This window comes from Rattus rattus, chromosome 15 (genome assembly GCF_011064425.1).
Source record: "Rattus rattus isolate New Zealand chromosome 15, Rrattus_CSIRO_v1, whole genome shotgun sequence".
Classification (NCBI taxonomy): domain Eukaryota; kingdom Metazoa; phylum Chordata; class Mammalia; order Rodentia; family Muridae; genus Rattus; species Rattus rattus.
The window spans coordinates 5,842,294-5,864,725 of record NC_046168.1 but is presented as its reverse complement, the minus strand read 5'-3'; the positions used below and the strand labels follow the sequence as shown (position 1 = coordinate 5,864,725).

Genomic DNA, 22,432 nt, shown 5'->3' with positions numbered 1-22,432 from the left:
TTCCTAGTCTCACAGAAGAATCATTTAGACTATAAAGTAGCTTTTGGGGCAACTGATTGGTAGCTTGCCCTGACGGTTTTGTAGCTGAGATTTAAAACTTGTAACTTAACACAGTCAGGCTTTTGGATGTTGTCACTGGCAATTTTCCCATTTGTAGAGTGGGTTTAAACAATAGTGCCTACCTCTGAGGGATTTGGAGAGAATTAAGTGATTAGTATATTTAAAATCCTACACCAGACATCCAATAAAGCTTGTTCATCAAGGTGTTGAGATATCCTAACCCCACATTCTGACATGCTGCAGTCAGTCTTTCTTGGGATGTAGACAGCTCTTCATTTTTTCTTTCTTTCTTTTGATCTGGATCCACCCTTGTAGGGGGCTATAAGCTCCAGGAGAACCGGGTTGGGAGTATGCAAGCATGTGGTGTAATGCAGAACCTGGATGGTCCATTGTAGGTAATGCACTCCTCCTGAGCACATGGAGTAGTGGTAGGATTGTAGGGTGGTGTGTGTTTGGTGAACTTTGTTACTCTGTGACCTCAGGAACCTTTAGTAGTCAGGAGGTCATCTGTGTAGGTAGCAAAATAGTAGGTGAATTAGTTTTTGAAAGCTTAAATTATCCAACATGAACCTTTCTCACAAGTGTATAATCTGATCAGTTTTCACCTCTACTCTGTAGCTCGTCCTGCAATATGAGGGGAGACTCAATGTCTGTCTTTAAAGTATTTAATTTCTCTGGAACTGATACAACACTTCTAATTTGGCCTTGGATGTGGTTTCTCATGTCATTCACTCATAGCCTTCATTATTTTTGTTTGTTTGATATTTTTTCTTTTTGAGACAGGATTTCACTAGGTTTTCCAGGATGGCTTTGACTTCTACCCTCCCACTTCACCCTCTTGTCGTTCTGTGTTTCATTCTGTGTTTCTGCCTTGCTGCTGGGATGTCAGGCTTTTGGGATGCTGGGCTACTAACATGCTGCTCGGGGAGGCAAAATGCAGGAGACAGGCTGCAAGTCTGCCTTGCGGTTGGGAGCCAGAGTGCTGCTGAAATGTCACTCAGGGAAGGTAGAACGCAGTCTAGGATGGGGGTCTCAGCCCATGTTCTTCAGGGCGATAATCGGTGGGGACTGGGACCAGTACTATGGTTCTCCAACTCCTGTGTGCCCAGATACTGCTGGGAACTGCAAGGAGTTGGGAACTGAAGTCTGAAATACAGAGGGGCTAGGAGAGAGGACCTCTACAGGAAATTAGGTGCAGCTCTGTATGACGAACCTCCACCCCACTCCCACACACATACTTGATGGAGACATGAGGAGGATGCATACATTTTACTCAGGGTGGATCAGGGATTAAAGACTTTTTGCAGGAAGGGGTGCCCAAGAAGGAAACTCATTGGCTAAACACTTGGTGGCCATCTAGATACCTCATTAGCATGGAGAACTCTAAGTTTTTATGTTGTGACCTGTTGTCAAGGTCCTTTTAGTGGGGTGGTCTGGCCATGTGCTCCAGGACAGGAACCTGGTTGGGAGCCAGTTCGAACTCCTGCTATTCTCAACTATGAGATTTATTGGAGTTTAGAACTTGCTACAACCTTACCAGTTCTGTCTGGTGGCATGGTCCACTGCCCCACAAGGGAATGCTGGATTATAGGTACATGACACAGACCTTGGCTTATATGCTAACATTCTTGTCACTGATACTTCTGTATTAGGTTTCAGGTTTGGGGAACTCGGGTTCTATTCTTGGTGCTGCCTACATTTTCTGACATGCAGGAGGAGCTTAATAAAGAGAGAGGTATGGGATGAATGAATGAGTCTATTTACAGAATAAATAGATTGTACACCATGGTAGGCTTGGGTTGTTAACAGTATAAAGGGGGAAAGTGCTGCTGTTTGAATGTGTGCCCCTAGGGTTCAAGTGTTAATCTTTAGATCTCTGCTATTTAAAGGGGAGCTTTAGGGGACAGATGGAGTTTGACAGGGATATGAAGCTTAGGTTCCGTTTCTCCAGATTTGTTGCTAGCTCTGTAAGAAGAGGGGAAAAGGCCTGAGCTCGCACCTGAATTTTGTCTAACATTTGCTCTGCCATGTTGCCATGTGACTCAGACGTTGGTGCAATGCCCTCGAACTTCCCAGCCTCCAGACCTTTGAATGAACGTAGATGTTTTGGGGATGGGGTCTTACTACATAGCCCTGTCTGGCCAAGGATTTACAGAGATCTGCCTGCCTGTGTCCCAATCAAAGGCGTGCACATGCACCACCCACCTTGCCTGGCAAACTTTTAGTTTTGATAAATTATTCAGTATGTGTTATTCAGTTATAATGACCCAAAGAGGCTAAAACAAATGGTCCCATGGGATCTGAATTATTTAAACTGCTTTACTGATGTGTTAGATGGAGTAGATCCGGGAAATAGGATTCTAACAGGACACAAGCCAGAGCCAAGGAGAGGCATATGGAAACCTCTGCTGTTATTCTGGGACACAGCTGTTCTGTACAGGGTTAAATGTTTAGTTTGGGCTCTTTTTTTTAAATTGCAAACTATTTCTCTATTCATCTGCCATGAAGGGGACTTTAATTGGGTATATTGTTAGAGAGTACCAGACCCTCTTCTCCTCCAGCTTGTGATTTTCTCCACCCTCGTCCAAACATATGACAATGGAATAGCCAGAGTTAGCTTTAGATCCCTGCAAGAAACCTTCCAGAAGGCAATAGATAAAGGAAGAATCATAAAAATAATAATTAAAAACAGCACAACCCTGCAGGGATGTATGCTGTGCCTTTTGGGCATGAGTAAAGTCAACATTTTAGAATAGTAAATACTCTCTGTGGTAGAGGACTGGCAAAACAGGCTTTCAAAAGCACCCTAGAGAGAGAACAGGGAGGGGTAGGAAATAGGAAAGAGGGTGTCTCTCTTTCCTCCCTCTCCCCTCCTCTCGTGTGTGTGTGTGTGTGTGTGTGTGCACGTGTGTGTGTGCACGTGTATGTGTGTGTGTGTGTGTGCACGTGTGTGTGCATGTGTGTGTGTGTGCATGTGTGTGTGTGTGTGTGTGCGTGTATGTGTGTGCACGTGTGTGTGTCTCGTGTGTGTGTGCGCGTGCGTGCGTGTGTGTGGTTACAGCTGAGGCAGAATGCCCAGCCCATTCAGAGTTACTGCTTCTTTCAGATGCTGGCAGTGGCTGGCTATTCTGAGAGACGAGGTGGGTTGTGCACTTTTGCTATCTTTTATATACATTTCATCCCAGTGCTTTGATGTCTGGATATCCATCTATCTTTCCATCCGTCCAGCCGTGTATCACTAGCAGTTGCCTCTGAGACACTAGTGCACCTGCCCACGCACCTGCCCATCCATGTATGCTTCTGGTCTGTGCTTCTCTCTCCATCGCTCTTATCGAGTGCTATCTGCATGCTGCACACTGTTTAGACGTGGGAACTGTGCATTAGGTAGAACTTAGCAGGTAACAGGCCTCTGAACAAGACCATACCTTACTTTCCAGCTGTGATGTGAGGTTACTGAGTGACTTATATTCTGTATTCCAACTTGTAGTGCTACAAAGTCACAGGCTATGTCTATTTCTTACCTGGCTTTGTCTCTCCAGTGATTTACTTGTTTGACGGTGGATGCATAGATAAATACACATTTTTGTGAATGAGTCACTGAATAAACGAATTAACTTTATGGTAGTTCACTTTTTTTCCCCCTCCGGAGCTGGGGACCGAACCCAGGGCCTTGCACTTACTAGCCAAGCACTTTACCACTGAGCTAAATCCCCAACCCTGGTAGTTCACTTTTATAACAGTATTCTCACCGTTGTGAGAAGACATAGAGAAGACAGGCTGCATTTCTGGTCTAGTCATGAAGAATGAAGAATGTTTGCATTGGCCTCTTCAGTTAAATATACATTTACTCCCATGGGCTGAGACGTGGGGATAGCCAGCTGTGGCACTGTATAGGACTTCCCTGTCTGAGAACTCTTGGGAGTCACAGAGGAAGTTGGGAAAAGTTCAGGGAGAAGTCCAGCTGCCTCAGAGACTAGCATGAACCGGTATAAAGGTGTTGGGGCAATGCTTGTGAAACCACACCCTATAGGGCTTTCTGGAGGAATCCAGGTTTCAGTAGTATCTGGGCTGGAGAAGACTTCCATATCCAGGAAGACCTTGTGAAGGCTCTGGTATGAGGAAGAAGCTAGGCAGGCAAGTGAGGAGCCATGGTAAGGGGCTCCAGATGAGACGAGTACAGCCCCTTAGCATGAAGACTAAGGATTCCTGGTGGGAAAGCCATGGCCAGGGGCTCCAGATGAGACAGGCACACCTTCTGTCTGAAAAGTGAGGACTCTTTTTCTTTTGTTGCAAGCTGTTGGATTCAGTAACAGTATGACTTCAAGCCCAAGTTTATAAGCAAGGAAGGTCTATTAGAATCTTAGGACTGCCACAGAAAACACCACAAGTTCATTTCCTTACCATTCTAGGGGTAGAAATCTGAAATCAGGGTGTCAGCTTGGACATCTGTAACTTGAAGACGCCAAAGATTATTCCTTTCACTGTTCTAGATTGTAGTGGCTTTGACAGGTCCCAGTGTCCCTTGGCTTCTAGCTGTATCATCCTAGTTTCTGCCCCTGTTCTCATAGGGCATTCTCTTTGTATTTTTCCCCCCTTCTTAAACAGGGACACTAGTCATTGGATTTAGGGCCCATCTCCATCCAGTATGGCTAAATTTTAATTGATGACATCATCAAAGACTCTTCCACATAAGGTCACCTGGCAGGTTTTGGGTAAACACAGATTTCAGGAATTATTGCTAAAACTCTTTCCCCAGGAGAGACATCAACAGTATCTACCTATCTTTCTAAGATCCCCATAACAAACTAATGGTATGATTCCACCAAAGTCACCTGGCTAACCAATCAATTTACTAGGCTCACATTCAGAGCTCTGGGTGAGGAGTTATGGAGCATAGGTGACCTTAAAAGCAGCCACACTGGAAGGTTGGTCTCCTGCAGGGATGATGGCTCCTCCTCTCATCCTCCCTTATTTACATACTCTGGCCCCTCCCAGAGTCTCAGAGACCATGTGCAATTAGTGCAGAATTGCATACAACTGATTGGGATGGATGGGTGGATACTCAGTGAAGATCCCATGACCTTCCCATCCCCTCATTTCAAGCTGGACCATCAGTAGCCTATAAGCCCAGTCATGATGATGTTTGGCAAACATGCTCAGCCTGACTGAAGATGGCAGCAGTTTGGCTCTGTGTAGGATGGCCCTATCACCTCAGGGTAGGACGTGGTCTTTTCACTATTTAGTTTCTGATGGCTGGGCAAAGGGAGGCTAGCCAACAGAGGGGAGGACAGAGGATGGATGCAATAGCAGCAGGAATTCCCGACTGTGGTCAGAGCATGTGGGTACAGAATGCTTCTCTCATACACCAGAGCAGCCATGAGAATATGAGAAGTGGTCCTGTCAAATTCACCTTGGCCTTCCTGCAGCAAGGGGACCATGTCAAGATTTTTAACAGTTCCAAGTGCACCTTGAGATAGGAGGAAATGCCCACGAGAGTAACATGGCCAAAATAATTAATGACCCAGCAAACAATGGCCTGGGGTTTTTCCATGGTCCTTCTTTCTGTGGGGACAGCTTCCTGCTGCTGTCTTAGAGGCATGCTGCCAGGGACTTTCCAGGTCCACAGGAGGCCATTGCTTTCCTTTTCCTACTTCCCTACTTTACCAGGTTCACGTTGTTAGCGTCTTCCTGGTCTCTGGGATTCAGACCTCGCGTGCAGTGCCTTCCTGTAACAGAGAAGTTCTTCAGTAAAATCCGCTGAAGAATCACCTGGAGAACTTATTAAAAAGGCAAAGTGTAGATTTGATCTCAGACTTTCTTATTCATTAAGTTGGGATGACCTGATTCAGGTGAATTGCAAACGACAAATCAAGAAATGCTTACCTGGAGGGCATGCTTGCTGATGTGCTCCTTCAAGCGCTGCACGATGCATAGGAATGAGGGCTTCTGCATTTACCTGAAGTTAATTGGCACAGTTTCACACCATATTAGGCATTTAAAATTCTAGCCTCATCTACTCCATTTACTCAAGTGCAAATTTGCTCCTAGCATTTGCTGTAACCAGAGTGGTTTGAAAGTAGCATTAGTGGTATCCTGAAAACATCAGAAGCATCTTGCTGCAGAAGAACAAGAGCAGAGAGTGCATGTTTTGTGATTTTTATGACTAAGCCCTGGAAATGGGTTCAGATTTTTGTTTTATGCATCATAAAGGAACAGATAATGTTATGACGATTTTGCCTCTATTTCTGTAACTCAACTTTCTCTTTCAGTGAAAAGGGAAATACGGGGCTTATCATACTTTGAATGAACCTTTTAAAAGTCAACATTCTTACTGTGTGGTTGTTGGGCAACCAGAGAGGTAGCTCAGTAGGCCTAGGTACTTGTCGCTAAGCCTGATGACCTGAGTTGTATCCCCAAGAGGCATGTGTTAGAAGGAAAGAACTGATGACTGAAATCTGTCCTTCATCTCACACACATTCATGTGCACACACATAAAAATAAATAATAAATGTAATTTTAAAGAGTTTACAATCATCATTGGAAGCTATGGCATGCTAGGATCATGACAGTTTGGTTCCCTTTTAATTTGCAGGTTAGCATGGGTACTGGCTTCTTGGACTACGTAATAGCATCAGGAATGTACTCATTAAATGGCCAAGGAAACTTTTATTGACAGACCAGAGTTGGGCAGGGGCTTGTAGGGGTTGAGGACGCCATGGGTGGGACAGTTTTTCCTAGATAAGTGATGTCTATGGGCTGAGGTGCAGGACCTGACTGGAGGTGAGGAGAACCTCAAGTGAGAGGAACAAGCCAGGCATGTGGCTGGAGGTTTCCTGGCACATTTAAGGAGCAATATGAATGTTGCCCCGGGGCTGTGGCCTAGGCAGAGGTTAGTAGGTTATGGGGACAGATCCTGGAGGCAGAGATAAAGCTTGGTCAGATTTGTCCTTGGGAACAGTTATGGTTGGGAAGGGTGTGGTGGTGGTGGTGAGCAACAAAGAAGTCAGATCTGCCCTTGAAAGCCCATTCTGTGTTCTGGAGGGAGAAGTTGTCTGGAGGGGAGGAAGATAGCTGGACGGATATGAAGTAGCCTGAGATGGTGATGTTTCAGGGGTGGCCCACCTTGAGGTACCAACAGGCGAGAAGGGGAGTTTTAGTTGAACTATCAAAACAATGCCAGGGCTATGCTGCATAATCTTCTTGGCTCCTTGTTTAAAAAGAAATGCAGACATCAAAGCAATAAAAGATATTAAAATAGAAAGCTTCTTTCCTGTTGACTTGTGGTATTTTAATTTGTAATTTAATGTTCCAAAAAGAAATACTGAAGCTATCAGTATGCATTTCCTGTTCATCTTTATATCTGCAGGGCCCATCTCAAGTGTAAGTTTAAATGACTCACGTGCAGCATCACCCAAATTATACAACCCGTGCTTTGGGCCTCACGTGTGCTCGGTACCAACAACAGTGGAAGCGATGATGCCTGTGCATTCCCCCGGGTGCTTGCTCTCAGCTTGCTTGCTGATGAGTAAGGAGGGACTGAAAGAAAGGCAGCATGGCCCGGCTTCCCAGTTCCCCATTGTCATGGTCGGCAGCAGAGCCTGGATTATTTAGAGAAAAGCAGGAGTAAGAAAGGCTGCACTAGTATCACAGGGTTATTTGAGGCCCCTCAAACGCTCTTGCCTTCTTGGAGCAGAAAGTGTGGCCTTTCATGACTGTAACTGCCCCACCTCTGCAGCCTTAGACCTAACAAGCTTCTTTAGGACTCATTTTGATTCTTGCTAAGTTCCCACGGACCACGGGTTCCCTCGAACTGAAGGCATCAAAGCACTGCGTACCCAGGAATATCACCATCTCTGCTCACACCTGTGCTCTACATCCTATAGGCCTTCAGGTACCCAAATACAAGTCCAGAAGTAAAAACTTGTAAAGGTTTAGGACAGCTACCACAGAGCAGTGGACTGAGCAGTCATTTCTGAGCACAGGGTCCTGCACAGCTGTGAACACTGCCTGCCAGTGCCTCAGGCTCTCCTCTTCAGATTCTCTTGGGTCTGTGTGTCAGAGAAAAGTGCCCGGGACAGAGTCTGTACTGAAGGCCCCAGCCAGACCTGCGGTTCAGCTTCGCAGAAGCTTGGTTTCCTGGTGGGATTCTGTGCAGCCAGCACTGAGCCATTCATCAGCTTCAGGTGCCAAGAGCTAAGCTTTAGAAACTGGGGACCAAACAGGGCCATGGTCCTGCTGGCTTTTTGAATGAAACAATGAAGAACATTGGTGATTATTTGATGATTGATTGTTAATTGTGTTTGTTTGGCATGTTCGCATGTTCCCAAATGTGTCATAATACATATATGGAGGTCAGAGGACAATTTATGGCAGTCAGTTCCCTCTTCCCACCATGTGTTCCTGTGTTCCTGTGATGACTTTAAGGTAGTCAGGCTTGATGAAAAGATCCTTTACCTGCTGAGTTATCTGGCCAGCTCTTGGGAAGGATTTTTTTTTTTTTAAATTTGTTCATATATTTGTTTTCGATTCTAGCTTTGGAGTTTGCAAGTTTTCACTTGAATTACATTTCCTCCTCCCACCCTGAGCTGTTACGTTACTATGGTTACTTTTGTCTGGAGCATGAGTTGCCTACTCTCCGAACACTGGCAGAGGTGTGGTCAGATAGTCAAAGATGAACTTGACCTCGGCCGCCATTCCTTTGTGGGTGCCTGGTCCTAGATGCTCTGAAGTTTTAGTTTGTGGCACTTCTTAAGAGCTTTAGCAGGTAAGACTGATGGCACCATCATGGCTTGATAACCCCCAGGTTACAGTAGTAGTATACAGACATTGGCGGTAGCCAACAGCTTTCTAACTGGACTTGGGACCTGACCAGCAAGAGGGAGATCATGCATGGTCCTGGAAACCTAGCCAGTTACCCAGGGATAGTGAAGTAAACCACCACTCTAATAAACCAGTGTGACCCCTAACTACATTCTGAATATTTGTCCTTATACCCACTGATCAGTGTAGTTCTCATACTTCATCAGGAAATTTCTCTTCGTAATAGACAGAGACCATAACAGAAAACCATAACCAGTCAAATGCAGATTATGGAGCCCAGGCCCAATTGATAGATCCACAACACAATTCCTTTACCTAAGGCTCAGGGATCATTTCAGAAGAGAAGGTGGAAAGATTGTGAGAAGCAGAAGAATGGGGAATTTGCTGCGAGATATTTGTATCCTAGAAATGCCAGAAGTTAGAACTGTGAAGTTGCATCAACATGACGTGAACAGAATGACACCAGTGGACGTGCTAACGGGATGGGAGCTACAGGCACCCAAGGAGTGCGGAGAGCGGGACAAGTAGTCTTCTCTAGGGACATGTAGGCACATCAGCCAGTCATCTGACACCAAATGGTTAGCCCTGAAAACTATGTACACACACACACACACACACACACACACACACACACACACACACGTAGCATTGTACAGGCTCAACAGGTTATATCTGTGTATTTAGGAAAACACAGACACATATACACACACAAACAGTAACAGTTAAGGAAAAAGAGGCTATGAATTTTAAATAGAGTAAGGTGTGTGTGGGTTCCTTGTGGGATTTGGAGGGGGAAAGGGGAAGAGGAAATGATGTAATAGTATTATAATTCAAAAAGTAAATAAAACTTAACCTGGGAAGCCCAGGCTGTGATCTAGATATCACAGGCCCTAGACCCCATGATTGAGGTGGCTGAGTGGACTCCCTAGGAAAATCTAAAACAAGTGGTATTGTAATTTGAGAAGTACTAATCTTTGGCTTCTCCCATTGTGTAGTGGGCAGGAGTAAGGGATGCTCTGAGAAGTGCTGGGGCATGAATGGGCACTGGGTGTAAGAAGAGGTTCTGTTCTCTCTGAGGAGAGTGGGTATTTGCACAACTGGGCCTCCCTGTTTTTTCACCAACTCCCCTTGAAGTGCAGCAGCAGGGACATGGGATAAACATTAGCATTAAACACAGGATAGAAGGAAGTGAAACTGGTTTCTGAGAATGCTTTTAGGTGTGGCTCCATGCAGAATTGCTGAATGCTTTTTTTTTTTTAAATTTCAGGAAATGTTTATAGAATCCAGTGTGGGGAGACAATGGACTTTTCTTTTTAACTGAACTCATTCTGGTGCTGGGGAGCTGTTGCCTGGTCTCCTGTTATGTGTTGAGAAGCACTTGAACTGTGTGTGCCTGATTAGGCTGATGAAGTCTAGATCCCAATTCTGCTGCAGGGAGCCTGAGTGGAGGAAGGCCAGGAGTCAGTGTGGTGAGACCATTCCCACGGCGAGGAGGCAGCTTGGTGGCTGGCTGGCCCTCATTATGGACATAAGTCTACCCGATGCTTTATTATGACATCATTATACCAAGCTGTCTAATGCTAACACTTCTGGTTTACTGAGTGCTTACTGCAGGCCAGGCCCTGTGCTAAGTACCTCCATGTGCCATTTCTCTCCTCAGAGGAGCTTTGAGGTGCAGCTCTCCTTTTAGCTCCGTCTCACACAGGTGGAAACAGTACAGTGGCACTGTGAGTGGTGGAGATGGGACTTGGCCTCCTGGGAGCCTGTTACAAAGCCCCAACTCAGACATGGGACAGACACGGTGGTTGAAGGCCTTACTTTTCTTCCTGAGCTTTGCCTTGATTACTTGCAAGTTGGTTTCCGCTGTTGATAGGGCCTGCAGGAGGCGGGTCTGCTGTGTGAATATGGATGGCCTGTGCTGTTCCCAAGCAAGTGCTGAGTGCCAGTGGACTTCGATTCTATGGTATGAGCAGGGTTATTTTTTTCCTCTTTGTTCTTTGCTAGAAAAGCTTAGAGGCGACAGGGAGGTTATTGGACTTGGTGTAAGCACTCCTGTTTCCCCAAGTGGGGTTCTTGCTTGTCTGGATTTGTTCAGTGCAGGTGTGACTGCAGAGAACTGGAAGGGGCAGGCCTGGTCTGGCGGTGGTGGGGGGAGAGGAAAGACTCGATGGCTGTTGGATTCGTAGGTACTGAAGTATTCATTCACACGCATGACTCCAATATAAAGACCTTGATACAGAATGGTTAGTGTGCAGAGAGGACCTTCCTGAGTGCTGGAAAGTCTTTACTAGCCAGACCCTGCTATTCTGCAGTCTTCCTCCTTGACATTTCAAAGCTCTACAGTTATTTAGGTAAACCTCTCTGAAGACTTCTCTCAGGTAGCAGTATTTGTTTTCCCTTTACACTATTCATGAAGAAAGGCACAGAAAGAGACAAGATGCCGCTTTCTTGACAGGTCTCTGGTAGAGGTGGTGGCCTTCCGATGTGAAGATGTTGGCTTGAGTTCATACATGGGTTCTGCCTCTGGAAGCTGTGGACAGGCAGAGCAGGGCCGCTCCAGTTTTTCACCTCCTGGATTTGTTTCCTGGCTCTGTGTCCTGTCTTTAATTTATTGGCAAGGCTTTTCTTTTACTTATAACCCTTTCCAAGAAGGACTGGATTTTGCTGGAAGTTTATCACTAATTTTTCAGATGGTACACGTCACCCTCTTAATCTAATCAAGCCAGCACATCACTGGGAAGACATCATTTTATTTGGGTGGTATTAGTTGCTATGGTTATTTGCTGAGGCCAACAGAGTCTGCGTTCCCTCAATCAGCTTTTTGAAAACTGTTCTCTCAGAACAACAAAGAGGTGCACCTTGCTGTAGGATATATATTCGCAAATATATTCTCACCATCAAGCAAAGAAGGAAAAACAGAAAAGAGTCTTCAGTGGGATCTCTGAGCAGTCCTTGGTTTTCAAACGAGTTCTTTTCAGTTGTGTGTGTCAATCAGCAGCTCAAGCTGGGTTCAGTGTGCGTAGAGCTCCAGGAAGTGCCTGCTATTTCTGCTTATGACACAGGTACCATTATATTTGCAGCAGTCTAAGTTTTCTCATGCCACCATCCTTTCAGAGTCTATTGAGATCTTTCATGTCTCGAACCATTGTGCTACAAGGGCAGGCAGCTTTGCTCTTTGCTTTCAGGTCTTATTCGGGAGTCCAAATCCTAATTCAGAGAGTATGGTGCCTGGGGCAGCACCACAGGCATCACCTGGGACCACATGCAGGCCTGTAGATTCTGGCTTGCAGGACTTCTGGTTCAGAATACGAATTTGGAAGATACCTTGGTGGTTACAGCATCGCAGACTATGCATCACCAGATACCCCACCCTGGAGGGAATGGCTTTCCACGACTGAAGCTGAGACTGGAGACTCCAGTCAGGGCCTCACGCTTGCTACCTCCCTGCTCCTGTTGAGCTTCTCACAGCAGTTCTGTGGCACTGAGAGAGAAAACTTCTCTGCTCTCTGGTTTTCTTGGTCCTTCTGGAATTCTCATCCTTAGTCTTATTTCCCTTCAGACCATTGGTCTGACCTGTAAGCTCTCATTTCTCCCATTTGACACAGTAGTCCAGTCCATGAGTCGTAGAACTTGTGATTCCCCTGCTCCAGTCCTACATTCATCATCTCCTTTCTAAAACATACGTATCGAGGGGAAGTATGCAAAATCCTAGCCTGCCCTAGAAGCCCAGTTACCCCAGCTTTGTTTGTTGGCCTGGTCCTTTTATCCATCCAATCTGGGGCTGTGACTGTCCCCTCCCAGGAAATAGTCAAACGTGATTTGATGACACCCCCCTCCCCCATTCCAGCTCTCCTGCATTTAAAGGCCCACAAACTACACTTTGTCTATCTGCTTGTTTTAAATACATTTTTTTTTTTTTTTAAAGTGTATTAATTTTGGAGGAGTGTGTGGCATACCAAGTAAGTAGCTTACAAACTGCGGAGTTCCAGTCTCCAAATCAGTTCTGCCTTGCTTTTCATCTGGGAGGAAATTGTAAATTTGTACATGTTTAAAATTCTCTAAGTAACTGAAGAAAACCTTTAAACTCTCCAATGAATTTGTAGTAGTTCACTGGAGTAGGGTTATTTGGTTACTTTGGTGAGCCATCGAGGCACACACATTTAATTATCATGCCACTTAAGGTTCTGTTTTGTTACCCTCCTCTCTCTAACTGGCTAATGGAGTTTTGCCCATCTCTGCTCCTGGGCAGGAAGGTAGATCAGCAGCTGTCTTGTGCTAGGCTCTTTCCACTTCTAATTCCCAGGACACCTCTGGGAAGTACATGTTTTCCTTCTGTTTTGTAGATACTTGGACACTTGGAAAGGTTGAGTAGTTTGGCTGAAGGCAGAGAGCTAAGAAATGGGAGACCTGGGTTTGCATTTGCATTTATGGAACCCAGCAAGTCAAACCCTTGAAGTGTGTGTGTGTGTGTGTGTGTGTGTGTGTGAGGGAGAGAGAAGAAGAGAAGAAGAAGAAGAAGAAGAAGAAGAAGAAAGAAGAAGAAGGAGGAGGAGGAGGAGGAGGAGGAGGTGGTGTGAGAGAGTGGGAGGAAGGGGAGAAAAAGAGAGAGATAGAGAGACAGAGACAGACACACCCTGAGAGATTAATTGATCTGTACTTGAACATCCTGGAAATACCCTCTGGTTTTTTGTGCCCTTACTGGGTTAGTTTTTAGAATGCATTTCTTTGTTTCTAACTAACCAAATACCAGTTTTCCTTGAGGGACTTTTCCTTGCACCAACTTTCTGTCTCATTGTACCTTAGGACAGCGTGCGAATGTAGCGAAGTATAGTACCCTCTTCTCCAGTCCACTTCTGCCTCATGGCTGGGCTCTTGTGTCGTTGACCTGATACTGATGGAAACACTTGTGCCTTGGTCATAGCATCAGCAGATGTTTGCTAAGCACTTGATGTAACACACTGTCTTTTAACATGTTCTGGGCGGTGGCTATAATTAAGAGACAGAGCCTGTGCCTATCACTTGCATGGCCCTAAACAAAAACAAACCCCTAAACTTCCACTCAGCATGCTCCTAATTTTATCATGTAAAAGTCAGATCACGTGGCTTGGTGGCTAAGAACACTGGCTGCTCTTCCAGAGGTCCTAGGTTCCTCACGGTGGTTCACAACCATCTATGATGAGATCTGAGCCCCTCTTCTGGTGTGCATATAGACAAGTAGATAAAATATATAAAAAATAAACTACAGAAAATTAAAAGGTCAGTCATTAGCATTTAACCTCATGGGGAGAACATATAAAGCACATATAAAACAAATAGGCATATTTGTATAAATGTGGCAGCTCATATTAAAGCATTAAAAACTAATAATACTTGGAAATATAGGCGTGCTTACATCCGTCATCATCTAGGCACACAATTCAGTTAATCTAAGGGCTACTGATCATTCCTAAGAGGACGTTGGGTTTTCAGGAGGAAGCAGAGTTCCTTAGTCGTTACATTCTCTCTTCAGTGTCTCTCCAGTGCTCTTTGTACACAGGTCCAGTTGGAGAGGTGCCTCTGTCGATAGCTATCCCTTGCTTTGGTTTCCTGATCTTACAGCAAAGTAAGATATGGCCGAGTGGGTACCATAAATCAGAGTTCTGGGGAGCTCCTTACTAAAGACTGCATCAGCATTGAAGTTTACCTCCTTACTCTTTTTTTAATGTCATTAGTTTATTTGCAATTTTTTTCCTAGTATAAGAGTTCAAGAGTTTAATCCAATTTTCAGATCACATCTCTTAAACTTTCTTCATTCTGTTAAAGGGATGAATTAAATATCCTTATTTTTTAAGTAGCTGGTGCCTCATTATAAAGCAATGAACATAACTTCCAGATCCAAAGTACACAATCATCATAGACACTGAACATGGCAAATTCTTCCTGAACTCTCCTCACAGTGGCTGCAGTGGAGCACGGGGGTGGTGAACCTCTGGGTACTCTGGGGAAACATGCAGCTGTTAGGAGTTCTGTGAGGGATGCAGAGATGGGAGGAAGGCTGAAGAGATGGCCGTACCACCCCACTCTCCTTTCTCCATGACCTTGCTATTCAGAGCGGCCTTTATGTGAAGGCTTGGTTCTAGTTTCTACAGGGGACAACATCTAGATTCTGTCAGTTAACACGGAAGCCCTTCTGGTGACTGACGCGGACCCTCCTTTGCAGTCCCTTTCTGTCTGTCTACCTGACTGTTTCTGACTGTTTCAGTTTGTTTATTTTTGTGAGTTTTTGTTCCATTTCTACTTCAGAATACCATCCTGAGCCTGCCTTCTGCCCACAGCTCTTGTTTTCTATACATCCAAACAAGACTCAGATCAAGCAATCTCCTCCATTTCTCTCTTTTCCCTTTGTGTTGCTGCTGTCCCCTGCGGCCCAGCTGAAGTAATATTCCACTTGTACTTCTGAGGCTGCCCCCACCAAAAACCGTATCACAGTTAGAAATCAATAAACTAATATGTAGTCATAGCTATTTTGATGTGTATTAATGTGGGGAATTTGATGTAAGTAGAATTTATTCAGTTCCCTCATCTTGGGAAGAGTCGCACCCTTGCTCGTTTCACTTGATTTCATTTCCCTAATCAACTACGTTGAGACTATAGCCCCAAACCCAAGTCTGCTGGTTAGGGCTGGCTCTTGCCTCACTTAGGAAATACAGATTCTGGGAACGGTTTTAGGAGAATCACACAGATGGATAAAAGAGTAGACATAATTTAATGTGGTTGGCGTACGTGCTTGGTGTACAGTCTGCTTTGGTGAGAGGAGAGGTGTTCTAAGTTGATCCTAACTAGATCTGGAATAGGCCATTCATTATTGCAGTGACTCATCAAATATATCCCCTCCAGAATATTCCAGGTAAGATCCACTCTCTGAGTATCAGCGCATCTCTTCCCACTGAAGGCCAGGATCCCCCTATAATTGAAACCAAGCATCCTCAGGATACTTCCCTTCAGGTTAGCAAGTCTTCAGCAAAAGGGTCACATCTTTCTCAGTTACTGTCCGATGTGGTTGATCGCCACCTAGTGGGCGTAGGCATGCATCACAGACTCTGGATGAATTCTTTCTTGTCTGGTTCTGAGATTCAACATAGTCTTCCTTGCTGATGTAACGGAGGGATTCAGGATGTAAAATGGCATTTAGCAAAAACCCTATCGCCTTTTCTCTCCATGTCTAAGTACACTGGAGTGGCTGTAAAATACTGTGTTCTGAGCCTGGGAATCCTTGTCTTCAGTGTGGTTTCTGCAAGAAGGACTCATGCTCTGAGAACTCTTGTACTGTTGACTGGAGGCTTAGGGATGTGTAGGGCTAGCATGTGGCTGGGATTGGCTCTTAGTTTGCTTCTAGTCGCTCTTTCCAGGTCCTCGGTAGAAAGTTTTATTTACTGCTCCTGCTGAAGGTGGCTCTCCCTCAGCCTTGTGAGAATTGTCTTCACTGATAGCATGAGAGGAGGTGGTCCCATATTAGTGCTAAGCACATTCTGTATACATCAGGCTCCACCTGCTTCCCATTAGTCAGGAAACTCTTACTGGCTTACTTAATCGCCCACCCACATCCAACATGGAGTTGGAAGTATTACCTTCAGTGAAGGCTGATGCATCTGTGGAGGTCTCCACTTCCTTCTGTCATTGTTCCTTCTGTGACTCCTGTTCACAGCCAGGCTTGAGCTGAATTTTGGAGAGATAAGGGAGAGGCACCAAGGCACACTATCCTGCTTGGGTAATACTCACTACTTTAAGGCACATCACAGGGTTACATGAGCTAATGCCAAGTTTCTATGAAGGATTTGTATAGTATTCATGAGTCGAAAATAGGTCAGATTTGTGTTAGAAAAGCCAATGGAGGCTTCTTGAAGGAAGACACTTCTGATCTGGAGGCAGAGTGGCAGGAACTGTGCTGTCCAGGGCAACTGGAACCAAGATCAGGAGGTGGCAGGTCACATCCTCAGGCTCTTTTAAGCCTTGAGAGGGCTTCTGGTCTCTTCTCTGGCTTTCACAAGGCTGACACAGTTTGATAGAGAACTTGCCATGGAAGTAGATATGGGGAGAGCAGAGAGGAACCTGGGGCAAGCATATAGGCCAGTAGTAATATTCATTTGGGATACAGGGCCTTGAAGGCAATGGGAAGAACCAGCAAAAGTAAGAGCCATTCAGTATAGAATAGACAAGGCTGGAGACAGTTCTTGTCCATGAGATTGACAAGCAGGTGCCAACTTCCTCGCTTTTGGCTGATCTTCTTAGAAAAAAGAAGGTTATACCTGTAAGCTGGCCTGCGCTGCCGTGTCCAAACAAGGCGGCACAGCATATTTTGGAGGCGACTGCCTAGGGACCCGAGACATTCTATGTTATGAGATGAAATCACTCAGGGAATGGCTTCAGAATCATTCCAAATGCAGAGTGATGGGGCGGAGGAGGGGAACCTTAGCAAGCAAGGCCTGGGGACTTTGGTGTTGAGCTTTCTGTAGCCGAGAGGGCAAATCCTAATAAGTTCTTAGCTTAGGAGTCTGCTTTTAGGAACTATGATCACCTTCTACATCTGGAGAGAAAGATGTGACTAGAAATTCCTAAGATAGTTAGATGCAATTAGAGTAACATTGAGGGCACAGAAAGGCAGCATATCTACCGAAATGAAGTGCAATTATAAGGTTACCTTTATTATGTGGGTGTATACATGTGTGCACAGTTACCTTAAGTTTTACCCAAGGAGGGAGATTCGATTGACTGTGCTTTCACTGATGCAGTGAGATTAAGGTGGTTTCCCAAGTGTTTGGAAGACAACCTCACACCTCCTGTTCTAGAGAAGCTCACCCTTGTGTTCAAGCCGCTTGCTTGCTTTGCACAGGGGTATTTGCTGAGATAGAGCTTGGCATGCTCCGAAGGAGAAGGGCACCTTCCTCTGGCCCGAGTGAGTAGAAGGTTTTGGGAGAAATTTCTCAAAAGTCCAGGTTTATAGCTACTTTCCTGTGCTTATTTTCCTCACCTCCTCGAAAGCCTTGTGTTTCTCGGATGCAGGCAGCGCTCATTTTGCTCAGGCCTGCCGGCATCCTGCCCTCCTGCAACAGCAGTTACGCAACGTAAACATTACCGACTCTGGCTCCATGCTGCGTCTTATGCTGCCTGAACAGGAACCAGCAAGGTTATATGAGCAGGGACCAAACACCCAGCCCAGCTCAAGCCCTTCAGTCCTTTTTACTTGTGTGTTTGAGCTTTGTTTACATGGAAGTGAAAGCCCCTTTTGAAAGCTGTATGCCCAGAGTGATGATCTACACCAAGATAACTACTAAGAAGCAGTGATTTGAGTATCCTTACATTATATTGTCACCATTGTCCCAAATACCACAGAGGGGCTGCATTAAGGGGCTAAGCAGTATGGAGTCCCTATCTACTCCAGGGACCTCAGTTTGGGGACCTGATGAGTCACAAGTATACGGATTGCTGTTGGACACCCCCAGGCTCCGTCCAGTGACAAACACTTTATGACTAATCTGGGGTCAGTTAACATAGCTAATAAATAGGTAACTCAGGATTTGAACCCAGGATCCAAAGCAGGCTGGGGTAGAAGCAAGAGTTTGGGACTGATCGTTCTATAACTTGTGTCTTAGAGCATGCAAGTGGAGAAGAGTGGTTCCCTTGAATAAGCTGGAGGTGCCTCGTTTCAGGCCAGGCACAGATTCTAAGTAAACCAAACAACAGGTGTCTACTGTAGTTTCCCTGAAAGGCTTCTCTACTAGGTCCAAGGTAAGCTCCTTCCCAGGTTCCAGGCTCTGGAACCCTCATTGCATTCAGCTGTCCTCCCTGGCCTCCAGCCCTGTATTGACTTCAGACAGCTCATTACCTCATCCTCCACCAGGCCCAGATCTAAGCCTCCCATCGGCTATGGGCCACCAGACAGTGAAATCAGGTTACCCTGTGCCTGTAACCTGGCAAGGCAGCACGTCTTTAGAAGGCCCCACAGAGGCCCCGTTGTTCCGTACAAGCTGATCCTTCATCCTTGTTGGCAGCTGCTGGCAGTGCAGCCTTTCAGGTGCACCCTGGGAGCATTCCCAAACCTAGTCTGCATTTCACTCTCTACTTGGTTGAGGTGGGTGTCAGCATAACTCTTTCTCGTCCTGTTGGGGAGGCAGAGGATTGCTGTGCAGAAAGTGAAGTTGTTCTTGTCACGCACTCTGCTCGGGCCTTATCTCGTGAGTTCTGGTCCAGGGCACATCTGGACTAAGCTGTGACTGTGCAGCCACACTCACATTTGTTGCGCTGTGCTCCGGGGCTCCCGGGGTCCTTCTCCTCCACTTTGAAATAACTTCCTTTCGTTATCCTCTCTTGCCTGTCCAGAGTCTTGAGTTTCTTTCCTTCCCACAGTTCTGACTTTGAGGCTTGGCAGGAGTGAACTGTGCTCTGAAGGAGACCCTCTGTCCAAGAGGCCACTTCTGAGAGAAGCCTGGCTTCCCGCAGCTGTCAAGTTTGGACCATTTATTAAGGAAAGCGTCTGTACCAGAGAGGGATTTGGAATTGGATCCTGTGTTCTTTTCCACCCTAAGTGCCTCCTATTGTGTTGTAGGAGAGCTTTGCCTAGGACTCATGTCACCTGAGCTGTGGGAAGAGGGTCTGGGATCTATTCAGTAGCATGAACTCCAGACTGAGAACAGCGGCATCCCATGAGCCCCATGACCCTTTACTAACAGCTCCGGCGTGGAGCGGACCCTAGGGCTGGGTTTGTATATCATGCCCCTTCGTCGTTTGTTCAGCAAACGCCAGGCAGACTGCAATGCACATAGTAGGAGAAGAGACAAGTCAATCAAATGATGGGAACCGCAGGGTTTTTTTTTTTTTTTTCCGGAGCTGAGGATCGAACCCAGGGTCTTGCGCTTGCTAGGCAAGTGCTCTACCACTGAGCTAAATCCCCAATCCCCGGCAGTCTTAACCTTAAGGGAGAAAGTGGAAGCAAAAGAGGGAAGTGCTGAGGGTCAAGGATTCTTTAAGAAAAACAGTTGTTTGGAAATTATAATGTAATCACCTCATTTTCCCCTTCCCTCCTTGTTTTCTCTCAAATTTATGGCTTCCTTTAATTACACACACACACACACACACACACACACACACACACACACACACACACACATACACGTGGGAGTTTGGGAGGGTTGAAGAGCTTGGGCCTTGTCTGTAGTTGGAGGAGGAAGCCAGGTGTGTGTGTGTGTGTGTGTGTGTGTGTGTGTGTGTGTGTGTGTGTGTGTGTGTGTTGTCCGTCTCTGAAAAAAGCTATAGATAAATACCATATGACCCAGCTATACCAGTCCTTGGGCATATGCCTGAAGGACCTGGCATCCTGCAGTCTATGGCTACTTTCTCAACCGTGTTCATTGCTGCTCTGTTCCATAATGTCTAGGGAATGGAAACAACCTAAATGCCCTTCAACCGAGGGAAGGGATGCTTTTATTTAGCAAGTCACGTTGATCCGGAAAGCCAGAACCTCCCATCTTATTAAATCCAGGCCTCGTTACCAGTTGTGCCTCCTCTTCCCCTCCGCTGGGAGTTTGAACATAATGCCATTTCCCCTTCAATGTGGGAAGCCTGGATGGATGGTAATTTGAATGATTAACCTCATCTGCAGGAAGGCTGCATGTGGAATTAAGTTAAGCAGTCTTGTCTGTCAGGCCACTTAAATGTACCTTGGTGATTTTATGCCCTGAACAGAAGCCGAGGGCTCAGGAAGGATCATTAGCTTTTATTACTGTCTTAAAGGAAAGTTTAGTTTTTAAATTTGACAAGGGCCCCAGAGAGTCTTCATTATAGATACCATGTGTGGGGTTGGCTTCTTAGGAAAATCCCAATAGAAAACATCACTAGGGCTTCATTCTTCTGGAGATTGTGGAAACTGACTCAGATGGAAATTTGTCAAGTTGTGGACTAATGAGATTGGGTCTGGGAGGGTCAGAGAACTCGGGCCTTGTCCTGTCTTCAGTTGTGGGAGGAAGCCAGGCACACTTAGGCCTTGAGACAGGGCAGCATGGACTCTTTCTGCTTTCTCTTTTGGATCCAGAGCCACACTTGGGGGCAGCTGTGCTGAGCACATGGAGGGTTTGGCAGCCCGGACCTGTAGGCTACAGGGAATGATGCTGTTTCTAATGTTGCTTCTGAGCGTGGCTTCCTCCCTGGTCTCCTGAAGTGGCCATTCTAAGGTGTCACATGGAGATGAGATGACTCAGTGTGTGGTTATAGAGAGCAGACATAGGATTAAAACTTGTATTGAAACATGCATGTATACACACATGCATGCATACATACATATATACATACTTACAAACATACATATGTACTTCCAAACATTCATGCATACATACATACATGCATGTATGTATGCATACATATATACATTGTGGTACAGGAAACCAAACCCAGGGCCTTGTGCATGCTAGGCTAGCACTTTATGACTGAACTGTATCTCCATCCCATAAGATTTGAATTGTTAAAGCAACTACAATAAAAAATATTAACTTCTAGAGCAAAGCAATACTTCACATATAAAATATTAACTATTTGTATAAAGTATAAAAGTATTGTTGTATAAACAGGTATTTACTATTTTGAGTTAGCATTTCTTCTATGGTCTCTGGAACAAACCTTGCTAAGTATATACAGAAGGGCTTAAAGGGCAATGGGGGCTGGGGAGATGGCTCAGTGGTTAAGGGCACTGACTGCTCTTCCAGAGGTCCTGAGTTCAATTCCCAGCAACCACATGGTGGCTCACAACCATCTGTAAAGAGATCTGATGCCCTCTTCTGGTGTATCTGAAGACAGCTACAGTGTACTCATATACATAAATAAATAAATCCTTAAAAAAGTGGGGGGCAATGAGTAGAAAGGCCAATTTAATGTCAATAATTTGTTTTCCTCTTTTTCTTTTTTATTAGATTTATCTTCAGCAAAGCGGAAGTTTGCAGATTCCTTAAATGAATTTAAATTTCAGTGTATAGGAGATGCAGAAACAGATGACGAGATGTGTATAGGTAAGTCATAACCTTACGGAAGATGAGAATGTTCACCCCAGCAAGCCTCTTCCCAGGCTAGGAAGCCCATATCATTAGTCAGGTAGAAATCCTGCAGGAAGAACTCAGATGTGTGGGTCAGGATGGGGCCTCTCCCTGCGCTGGCCTCCTCACCATCCAGTGGCAGGAGGAAGCTGGAGTTCATATGAGATGCTCCTTCCCACCCTCCTTCAGGGTTCTTCTGGCTGGTCTTGTGAGCCTCCCCGTTCCCCACTTAATCCAACCACAGCACTAAGAGCCGGGGACAAGAGTCAGTACAGATGCCGGACAGTGGATCAAGGTTACACAGTGTAAGCTAATAGACTAAGATAAGACCGGCACTATGTTTTAGTTGATTTTTCTTTTACTTTAAACCTAATTAGCATGCAAGCTGAACTTATCTCAAGTTCCTTCGTTTGAGTTTTGTTTCTTTAGTTTTTTTAAAATTTCATAGATTTGATCTCGTGGCTTTCCATTGTAGCCTGGTAACAGGTGGCTGGAGT

The 22,432-nt window shown here is 45.5% G+C and overlaps 1 protein-coding gene and 1 pseudogene across 2 annotated transcripts in view; one reads left to right on the top strand and one right to left on the bottom strand.

The window, feature by feature from the left end:
- Arhgap26 (Rho GTPase activating protein 26) overlaps positions 1–22,432 on the top strand; it is a 386,554-nt gene that overhangs the window by 83,443 nt on the left and 280,679 nt on the right. For both annotated transcript variants that reach the window (XM_032885465.1, XM_032885464.1), the window contains exon 2: positions 21,816–21,911. In XM_032885465.1, the coding sequence (XP_032741356.1) occupies positions 21,816–21,911 (96 nt within the window). The remainder of the gene's footprint in view (positions 1–21,815; positions 21,912–22,432) is intronic.
- LOC116884331 lies at positions 14,700–14,869 on the bottom strand (annotated as a pseudogene).